Here is an 11350-nt window from a genome sequence, read left to right on the forward strand (position 1 = left end):
AGACCTGAAACTGGTCTGAGTCTGGTTGGTTTTAGACCTGAAGCTGTTCCTGAGTCTGGTGGTTTTTTAGTCCTGAAACTGTCCCTGGTCTGGTTGGTTTTAGACCTGAAAACTGTCCCTGAGTCTGGTGGGTTTTAGGCCTGAAACTGTCTCTGAGTTCTGGTGGTTTTAGACCCTGAAGCTGTCCCTGAGTCTGGGTGGTTTTAGACCTGAAACTGTTCCTGAGTCTGGGGTTTTAGACTGAAACGTTCCTGAGGTCTGGTGGTTTTAGTCCTGAAACTGTCTCTGAGTCTGGTGGTTTTAGTCCTGAAACTGTCCCTGAGTCTGGTGGTTTTAGACCTGAAACTGTCTCTGAGTCTGGTGGTTTTAGACCTGAAACTGTCTCTGAGTCTGGTGGTTTTAGACCAGAAGCTGTCCCTGAGTGCAGGGGCGGACTGGGGGGAAAAAGTGGCCCGGGGATTAATTGACAGACAGGCCCACTTAATGCGCGGCATGTATCGGCCGGCCGGCGACGAAAGTATGTTACTTAACAAAAAACCCTATGTATTTTATGTTATTTTGGACCATTATTCATATAGTAATCACATTACCTGAGCCCTTGAGTTGCCTAAGCAAAATAGTTACAGCATATATTTAGTGATTTTAATGTTAACAGATCATTGATGCAATAACATTTGGACCCAATTTGCCTGACTTGATGCATGGAATAAAACATGGGCGTAGGAAGCATCCTCAATGTGGGTGAGACAATTTGACAGGGGGTGTGGGCAGGTGGTGGACCTCACCTCCTCTAGGGGGGGTCCGGGGGCATGCTCCCCCGGGAAGATTTGTTTTAAAATGTTGAAGTTAAATGCATCAATCTGATGCATTTTGAGAGCAAAATTAGGGACTAAATCTATGGATACATCTCTCAACACCAATATGAAACAGAACTGTAAACAGATTTACTTTTTCTTTCAACATTTATTTGAACAGCAAGTGGAGGCAAAAGTGACTGCACCCAGAACAATAAACCTGCTCGCTAACTAGCCTAAACTCAGTAACAGAATGTGGGTTCTGAATGAACGTTCTTCTCCACAGCCGTGCGACCTCTGAGTCAGACGTCACTTCCCCCCTTTTCTATCCTACGGGTGCAGCCACTCCCCCTGAACCCCGTTTCCCCCCCCCCTCCCCTATGCAAGCCCCTCCCTCTGAACCCAGGGCTCGCTACAATACTGTATACACATACACAACAACAAAAAACACTAGAGGGCAGGGCAACATACTTATAAACAATAAGCCCTGTCAATACTTCCCTCTCTACCCTTTTGGGTCTATAAGTGAGCTCATCCATGTGTTGCTTTTAAAAGGAGGAGGCTGGGTTGAAGTGGTTGATTTTGACATTGGGAGCAAGGTTGTAGAAGTCAGTCCCCTCTGGAAAAAATAGGGTGGCCTATGGGTGAGAGACAAAACATATATGCATGTTATGTACTATGTATGATACTGACATCCACCTGAAGCCTTCATTAGAAACAAATGTCATGTTTTTAATGTTGTTTAATAGTCTGCAATAATCACTAATTTATTAGTGTCAAGATGGGAAGTCACATAGTAATAAATGTAAATGTATTATTACCTCACTGAATAGTAGTTTCTGCAGCAGCTCACTTTTCTCTGCAACACCATCTATAATTTGGTCACTATCCAGCATCTTCAAAACATCTGGTTGAGTAGCCATGAGCATAAAGGACTCCAGGTTCTGTTGAGAGAGCGAGCTCCTGAGCTTGTTTTTGATGAATTTTAGTGTTGAAAAGCTTCGCTCGCATGCTACCTGTGTGACAGACAGGGTAAGCAGGAACCTGTATGCAAGGCCAATGATGTGGTATGCATCTGTCAGGAGGTTGTACTGCTTAAGGATACGGTAGCAACACAATGGGCAGTCCTTGCAAGATGAGCACTTTTTATATACCATCTCCGCTTCATCTTCAGCATCCTCTGGCCCAGCCTCTGTTGTCTCGGTTGTGTATTCCTCAAATACAGATGTCTTCAACCTATTCCACTGTCCTGCCAGACTGATGAGCTCACTCTGTAATTTGGCCACCGTTGCTCTGTCATCAAATGGCAGCAAGCACTTGCTTAATTCTTGGAGTGCTGCCTCTGGGAAACCACCGGCATAAGATGTTACCTGGCTGAATCTTTTTGGGTCCAGAAGTGCCAAATCAGCATACAAAGTGCCATTTTTGAGGAAGCGCTGGTGCATGCTTCCTGTGACTGTGTCCATGATTTGATTATGGACATCAATCTTGTATGATGTTTCAGCATCAGTCACAGCCTCATCCTTGGACATCTCTCCAGGCATGGTTTTCTTCTTTCTACCCCGTTTCTGTGGCAGAGCGGCCTCAACCTCCAGCTCAGTCTCCTCACTCTGCTCCTCTGTTTGATTGTTGGCCCACTGGACGAATGTGGCGGCCGCCGTCTTGACTTTCTCGAAGTCTCTGGTCATATCTTTCAGCTGTGTTTCTGCAGCCACAATCATCCGATGAGCTGTCAGGATGTCCATTCCACTTTTCTGAAGGTATTTTGAGACTGGTGAGGTGACCTGGAAAATTCTCAGGAAGATCTGAGCTGTAAGTATTGTTTCATACCTCAGAAGCTGGGTGATGTATCCACGTGCATTGACCCGTGCAGTGGCGTTGATGGTCTGTCCATGTTGAATGGCGGAGAGGGTATGAAGGACATCAACATACAGGGCATTATCTGGCTTTCCAAAAGAGCCAAATACCTTAGTCACAGCAACGTCTTTGGACCACCAGCGTGTCTCTCCAATCGGGGGGGGGCCGTCTGTGTCTTGGGTCTTTGCTCTCCTTCTCCCAGATGTTCATCCTCTGGTAGGACACTCTGATGAAGACAGCGATGTTGTTCAACAGGGAAAAAAGAGACCCACTTGCCAATACACATTGTGTTGTGTCTGCCAGGACGACGTTCAGGACGTGTGCGTAGCACCATACATGGACATGGGTGGGGGACATTTTGGCGAGCAGTGCAGAGAAGCCTTTATATTGGCCTTGCATATTGGAGGCCCCATCGGTGGAATCTCCAATACACTGCCTCACATCCAGTTTCATGGTCTCCAGTACTTCATTCACAACAAGTTGTGCAAAGTACTGCCCAGTGGATGCCTCACATTTAATCACAGCAACAAGTCGCTCATGAACAATGTCTGTCACATATCGTATGACAACAGAGCACTGATCTTGGGCTGTGATGTCCTGTGTGGTGTCAATCTGGACAGAATACATGCCAGATTCCCGGACTTCAGTGGCGATGGTGGCCTTCATTAGGCGTTGGATGGTGGTGATGATGTAGTTGATGGTTGTTTTGGATAGGAGAGTGACAAGGGAACCTCTACCTTGTCTTAAACCAGACTGGTGTATTTGCTTGCTCTTTTCTATACAGAGAGTGAGGTGTTCCTTGAGACACACATCATATTTTCCCAGCAAAAACAATCATCTCTAAAAAGTTACCATGATCAATGGTGTCATCATCTAGTGTATATAATGCCTCCGCCTGCGTGCCCCTGTAGCTCAAACCCCTTTGACCAATGAGTTTCAACACATCTATGATGCGCTCCAACACTTGACGCTTCCTGCGGACTTCCTCTCGTGACGTGAAATCTGAGGTCCCATGAGAAGGTCCTGAATTGTGTTTTTTTGAGAATCTGAGGAAATATGCCTCAGCGCAACCTCTGTGAGCATGGCTCTGCTCATGCTCCTCGACTCTCTGATGTATGTGTGTGAAGTTGGTCATGCCAGTGATGAAGGAGTTGCTATCTCTAGGATTAGCAAAAGCCATACAAGGGAGCAGAAGAGTACTTCTCTGGCTCACTGTATGATAGCCATTCCTGTTTGTGCCGTCTTTGCAAAAAAAGCCCTCTGCACTACAGCCTTGTCTGCCTTCTGCTGGGGGTGTGAAACGGAAAAACGGAGAATAGGTCTAATGTGCCTGACATCGGCCTAGTGAAATAATCAACTGGGGTGGCACTGACATCCTGGCCTTGACTAACTCTGTCAGTGTCAGCAGCAGGATCATCTTCAGCCTACATAAATGATTAGTATTGATTAGTATGTTACGTTATTATGTTACCACCATGTTATTATTATGTATGTAAACCAAGTAAAGTCTTAAAGACAGTAACAGGCTAATTTCCACCAGACAGTAACTTTAGTTGCAGGTTGACAAATAATGGACCCTTTATTATTTTTAGTATTAATAAGGTATCCTAACGTCTAAGCTAATCAAACAAAAGACAGTATAAGCAATCATAGTAGTCTCATTGATTCACCAGCCCAAGTCAAGTGGCTATAATGTTCAAATAGATTACCGTTGTCAATGAGTGAAGCAAATCTACCAGCAGCTTGCATATTTCACCAGAATTTGGTCAGTGAATGGTGTTAATTTTACCCTGTCCCTGTGAACACACAATGTACTGTAGGCAATAGGCTATCTAGCTAATGCATTAGCTGTCCCTGTGAACACACAATGTACTGTAGGCAATAGGCTAGCTAGCTAATGCATTAGCTGTCCCTGTGAACACACAATGTACTGTAGGCAATAGCCTAGCTAGCTAGAAATAGGCTAGCTAGCTAATATTACCTCATCTGCTACATTAAAAAGCAAGCTAGCATTAGCCAAATGAGGATTTTCACTTTCAGCATCAATCATAACATTAACTTACCATCATATCACTGCTGGTACTGGGCTCTAGATGCCGCTGTGCTGTGTCAGTTTCATTGCTGGACTCACTGCCACTGGGAATGGCCGCTGTGTCGGCTAACGTTACATCAGCTTCTCCGGTGGTGGTTGTACTACAACTAGAACCAGCTGCAGGACCAAACGAAAAGTCTGTAATTTTTTTTGATTTTGCTGAACCTTCCTCAAGTGCTTTCATTTTTTTATCCCTAAGTTTTTGTGCACCTCCTTTACGCTTTGGAGCTTGTTTATCCATCAGTAACTCACTCCTGATCTTTCACTGCGCAGTGACAGCTGCTACGGGCCTGATGGGGAGTGGCCGGCCCGGAACACTTACAAATGTGGGCACTTACAAATGTGGGCCGGTAGGATTTAGTTAAGCAAAAAAAAAAAGGGAGTGGCCGGTATACTTACAAATGTGGGCCGGTAGGATTTAGGCAAAAAAAAAATTTTTAAAAAAATAAAAATGTATTTATTGTTTTGGCCCTCCGGCCCACGCACAGCACCGGCCCACCGGGGAAACTCCCGGTATTCCCGATGGCCAGTCCGCCCCTGCCTGAGTCTGGTGGTTTTAGTCCTGAAACTGTCTCTGAGTCTGGTGGTTTTAGTCCTGAAACTGTCTCTGAGTCTGGTGGTTTTAGACCTGAAACTGTCTCTGAGTCTGGTGGTTTTAGACCTGAAACTGTCCCTGAGTCTGGTGGTTTTAGTCCTGAAACTGTCTCTGAGTCTAGTGGTTTTTAGTCCTGAAACTGTCTCTGAGTCTGGTGGTTTTAGACCTGAAACTGTCTCTGAGTCTGGTGGTTTTAGACCTGAAACTGTCTCTGAGTCTGGTGGTTTTAGTCCTGAAACTGTCTCTGAGTCTGGTGGTTTTAGTCCTGAAACTGTCCCTGAGTCTGGTGGTTTTAGTCCTGAAACTGTCCCTGAGTCTGGTGGTTTTAGACCTAAAACTGTCCCTGAGTCTGGTGGTATTAGACCTAAAACTGTCTCTGAGTCTGGTGGTTTTAGTCCTGAAACTGTCCCTGAGTCTGGTGGTTTTAGTCCTGAAACTGTCCCTGAGTCTGGTGGTTTAGTCCTGAAACTGTCCCTGAGTCTGGTGGTTTTAGTCCTGATGCTGTCTCTGAGTCTGGTGGTTTTAGTCCTGATGCTGTCTCTGAGTCTGGTGGTTTTAGTCCTGATGCTGTCTCTGAGTCTGGTGGTTTTAGTCCTGAAACTGTCTCTGAGTCTGGTAGTTTTAGACCTGAAACTGTCCCTGAGTCTGGTGGTTTTAGTCCTGAAACTGTCCCTGAGTCTGGTGGTTTTGGACCTGAAACTGTCCCTGAGTCTGGTGCTTTTAGACCTGAAACTGTCCCTGAGTCTGGTGGTTTTAGTCCTGAAACTGTTCCTGAGTCTGGTGGTTTTAGACCTGAAACTGTTCCTGAGGCAGCAGACAGAACAGATTGTTGCTGGGGCGATGGGGGTCTTTATAATCCTGAGGTCTTTCTTCCTTTGCCGCTGGGTGTAGAGGTCTTCCATGGATGGATTGATGATGATGATAGTGATGAAGATTATGTTGTATCTGTTTCAGGTTCTTGTGTCATCTCCCTGCTCATAGCAGCTCATCAGAGGGCTGCTTCATGTCCAACAAGGTAAACCCGTCCAGGGGTAGACATTAAGGGTACAATTGTATTATCATTGGCCCACCATTGTAACCACTGGCCTGGAGCATTCGTCCAAAACAAATCGATTAATAATGAAGAAAATTAACACATTTGTTGCAATAGTAATTTATGCACTAACTACATTGCTACTTGTACTACAACATTTCAATCATCAGTTCTTCCTCATTTTCCTCAATTGTTCATATTTGGTTTATTAAAATAATGATATCGTGGTCATTGTTAAAAAATGTCTGCTATTATTATGAGTATTATTATTAGTATAATGCGCTTTCTGCCTTCCTGTCATTAGGAGTTAGACATGTAATGGCTATGTAATAGATTAGATCCTTCATTCTCCTGCTGGGACATTTCCCTAAAGCCAATACCTTATATTGTCTACTCTTCACTTACTGTCAGCATAGGTCGGCATTGATGTACAGAGCCGACAGAAGACCTTGTTTATACTGGCATCATATTGAGAGGTGCAGTGACGCATCCTAAAACCAGGAAGTAAGCTGCTGGTTCCCTCCACAGAAAGCAATGGGATTTCTCCACAGGGTTTGGAAAATAGCTGGAAATAAGGTCTGTGGAAAACAAACCTGTTTGATAAATGCACTTTTTGTTCAGCCGGATAATCTCCACATGTCTACCCTACTTTTATAATGTTCGAATCATAAAATCGATAGATTATAAAAGGGTTTTAGGATGCGTCACTGCACCACTAGAAGCCAACTCCATCCATCAAGCTGAAACTTTCTCTCCCTCTTCTTCTCATGCTCCCTGTCACTCTCCTTTAACTCCTCCGGTGACTTATTTGAAGATTGTTTTTTGCCCGGCGCTTGCCCGGTTACCGCTGGTATTAAAACATTTTGGCGAATGGTTAGAGGGCGCAATAGTCTGTAGTGAAGGAGCGCGCTCCCCGCTCACGGGAGCCCTGCTCGCGCTGCGCTCCGCAGCAAACAGCTGTTTGCTTTTCACCCAACAACGACAACCGCCTCATGAAACGCTTTGTTGTAGCGTTAATAAACAAAACAATTTAACTACATTGCTCGTCAAAATACCAATACCACAGGACATTTTTTTTAAAAAAGCAATATTTTTAGTGGCCCGAGCGGGCAAGTGGAAAGTACGGTATGCTGGCCCGGGGTGTCTAAATAGTGCTTCCGGGCCAGCGGGCCATTTATAATGTCGAGACCCTGCCGTCTGTCTTCATCTGGCATCAATAATCATATACATACAGTGTGCACAATTATTTGGCAACTGAGTATTTTGACCACATCACAATTTTAAAGCAATTTTTCCAGCTCCAAGCTATATACACTTGAATGCCTATTAGATTCAAGCATATCAGTTGATCTGTATTTGTGTAATGAGGGAGGGTGTGGCCTAAGGAGATCAACACCCTATATTGAGGTGACCATAATTGTTATGCAACGTCTTTTCCTCAGGCATGATGGGCCAGAAAGGGGATTTAACTGACGCGTCTTTAGAGATGCGGCCTCGCCAAGTCTTTAGAGATGCGACTGCGCCAAAACTTTAGAGATGCGACCGCGCCAAGTCTTTAACGATGCGACCGCGCCAAGTCTTTAGAGATGTGACTGCGCCAAGTCTTTAGAGATGTGACTGCGCCAAGTCTTTAGAGATGTGACTGCGCCAAGTCTTTAACGATGTGACCGTGTCGGGTCTTTAGAGATGTGACCGCACCAAGTCTTTAGAGATGCGACTGCGCCAAGTCTTTAACGATGTGACCGTGTCGGGTCTTTAGAGATGTGACCGCACCAAGTCTTTAGAGATGCGACTGCGCCAAGTCTTTAACGATGTGACTGTGTCGGGTCTTTTGAGATGCGACCGCGCCAAGTCTTTAGAGATGCGACCGCGCCAAGTCTTTTGAGATGCGACCGCGCCAAGTCTTTAACGATGCGACCGCGCCAAGTCTTTAGAGATGTGACCGCGCCAAGTCTTTAGAGATGTGACCGTGTCGGGTCTTTTGAGATACGACCGCGCCAAGTCTTTAACGATGCGACCGCGCCAAGTCTTTAGAGATGTGACCGCGCCAAGTCTTTAGAGATGTGACTGCGCCAAGTCTTTAGAGATGTGACTGCGCCAAGTCTTTAGAGATGTGACCGCGCCAAGTCTTTAGAGATGTGACTGCGCCAAGTCTTTAGAGATGTGACTGCGCCAAGTCTTTAGAGATGTGACTGCGCCAAGTCTTTAGAGATGTGACTGCACCAAGTCTTTAGAGATGTGACTGCGCCAAGTCTTTAACGATGCGACCACGCCAAGTCTTTAGAGATGTGACTGCGCCAAGTCTTTAGAGATGTGACTGCGCCAAGTCTTTAACGATGTGACTGTGTCGGGTCTTTAGAGATGTGACCGCACCAAGTCTTTAGAGATGCGACTGCGCCAAGTCTTTAACGATGTGACTGTGTCGGGTCTTTTGAGATGCGACCGCGCCAAGTCTTTAGAGATGCGACCGTGTCGAGTCTTTAGAGATGCGACTGCGCCGAGTCTTTAGAGATGCGACCGCGCCAAGTCTTTAGAGATGCGACCGTGTCGAGTCTTTAGAGATGCGACTTGCGCCAAGTCTTTAGAGATGCGACCGTGTCGTGTCTTTAGAGATGTGACCGCGCCAAGTCTTTAGAGATGCGACCGTGTCGTGTCTTTAGAGATGTGACCGCGCCAAGTCTTTAGAGATGCGACCGTGTTGAGTCTTTAGAGATGCGACCGCGCCAAGTCTTTAGAGATGCGACCGCGCCAAGTCTTTAGAGATGCGACCGCGCCAAGTCTTTAGAGATGTGACCGTGTCGAGTCTTTAGAGATGCGACCACGCCAAGTCTTTAGAGATGGGACCGTGTCGAGTCTTTAGAGATGTGACCGCGCCGAGTCTTTAGAGATGTGACCGTGTCGAGTCTTTAGAGATGCGACCGTGTAGGGTCTATTGAGATGCGACCGCGCCAAGTCTTTAGAGATGTGACCGCGCCGGGTCTTTCGAGATGTGACCGTGTCGAGTCTTTAGAGATGTGACCGTGTCGGGTCTTTAGAGATGCAACCGCGCTAAGTCTTTAGAGATGCGACCGCGTTGCGTCTTTAACGATACTACGACATCGTAACTTTAGAGATGCGACGACATCACTGAATTCTAATGAACGTGTTCTCCTTGTCTTCTCCTGCAGGAGAACATCCTCCTCCGCGATGAGGCGTTACAGGAGGAGCGTTTGGAGGGTTTCCTCTGCCCCTCAGAGGAGGAGCAGCGCGAGAGTCGCTTCCACGCAGACGCTGGACCTTCATCGTCCAAGAGGAAGATCTCTGAGAGGTCGGAGGACGAGGATCTGACGGCCCCAAAGAGAGGCTGTCCCTCCCCCTTCTCCCCCACTGTGGACCTCACCGGGTGGGAGAGCAGACAGCAGCAGGAGGAGGACGACCGGAGGCTGGCTCTGGTGCTGCAGAAGGAGCTGGACCAGGAGGAGAGGCAGAGAGCCAGTGACCGACGCAAAGGGTCCGCAGAGCCCTACCTGCTGCGGCAGAACAGGGGCAGCACCAAGACTTCCAGCACCAATACCTCCAGCACCAAGACCTCCAGCAGGGGCAGCACCAGGACCTCCAGCTGCCCTGAGACCTCCAGCAGGGGCGGCCCTGAGACCTCCAGCAGGGGCAGCCCTGAGACCTCCAGCAGGGGCAGCCCTGAGACCTCCAGCAGGGGCAGCACTGAGACCTCCAGCAGGGGCAGCACTGAGACCTCCAGCAGGGGCAGTCCTGAGACCTCCAGCAGCGCCGATACCCCCAGCTCAAAGACCTCCTCCTCCAGGCGCAGTAAGCAGGCCACCCTGATGGAGATGTTCAGCCTGAGCAGCTGAAGGGGGTCCTCAGAGACCTCCTCCCCTGGAGCTAAAACATGTAGTTTTGAAGTTTTGGACTTTTTAAAAATCTGTTTTTAAATCAAGTTTTTTGCAGATGTGTCACTGCGGTACTCTCATCAGGAGAGTAGACCTGGTCCCTCTGAAACCTGCAGATCTGCTGACTTTCTCTGCTTATATTCAGGTGAAATTCTATGGACATTAAACACCTGGACTCTGAGGACCTGTGTGGACTTTTAAGATGTTTTTTTAAGATGTTCTCTGACATGTACAAACACTAATGTAGAGCATGCAGACTGATGAGCGAATAAATAAGTCTCCTGTGTGGTTCAGATCTATTCATCTCGTTTGGGTAACTTGTGTGCTTTTATTCTGTTTTTAGCACTTCTTAACACGTGGCTTGTGAGGTCATTCATTCTTTTATGACTCGTATGATTTTTTGTTTTTTAACAATATTTTTATTGAAGTTTTCAAATATGGACGTTACACATACATACAATAACGAACATTACACATACATAAAATAAAATAATGAACATTTCACATACATGGTCAGTCTAGGTGGCAGATACAGTATAAAATCAAATGGCATGTAAATAAACACAGGTCAGTATACAGATGATACAGAACAAAAATCTGAAAGAATATGACATGGGCGACTACACTGTAGAATCGTATTCCCGTTGCCCTCTTCCCCGCCCCGGTCTTTGGTGTTATTAATCATTACCAACATTATTTTTCAGAAACTCCATGAAGCTCCCCCAGATATTTTCGAAAACTGCCAGCTTTCCTTTAGTAATGTATGTTAGTTTTTCTAAAGCGACACATGTTGACAGATCCTTAAAATATGTATTCATACTAGGTTTGTTCACATTTTTCCATTCTATAGCTATTGCCCTCTTAGCTTGTAAAAGACACAAGTCTATAAGTGCACGCTCACTCTTCTTAGAAACAAAGTATTTTGGATAAATACCCAGGATGCACAACTTTGGCTGACAAGGGATTTTTTGTTTTGTTATCTGGTTAATCGTGTTAAGAGCCTCCTTCCAAAAACGATTGACCACATTACATTCCCACAAACAGTGAAAGAGTGATCCTTTAGCATCGTTACATTTAAAGCAGGTGTCTGGG

General features: G+C 46.2%; 1 protein-coding gene across 1 annotated transcript; it reads left to right on the forward strand.

The window, feature by feature from the left end:
• Positions 1 to 6292: 6292 nt before the first annotated feature.
• Positions 6293 to 10557, forward strand: LOC117562707 (E3 ubiquitin-protein ligase rnf168-like; the record flags this gene model as incomplete). Its single annotated transcript, XM_034240588.1, is given in 2 exon segments — positions 6293 to 6353; positions 9539 to 10557. Coding segments are annotated over 2 exon segments (742 nt in total), but the record flags the coding sequence as incomplete, so codon positions are not given.
• Positions 10558 to 11350: the final 793 nt, after the last annotated feature.

This window comes from Gymnodraco acuticeps, unplaced genomic scaffold, assembly GCF_902827175.1.
Source record: "Gymnodraco acuticeps unplaced genomic scaffold, fGymAcu1.1, whole genome shotgun sequence".
Classification (NCBI taxonomy): domain Eukaryota; kingdom Metazoa; phylum Chordata; class Actinopteri; order Perciformes; family Bathydraconidae; genus Gymnodraco; species Gymnodraco acuticeps.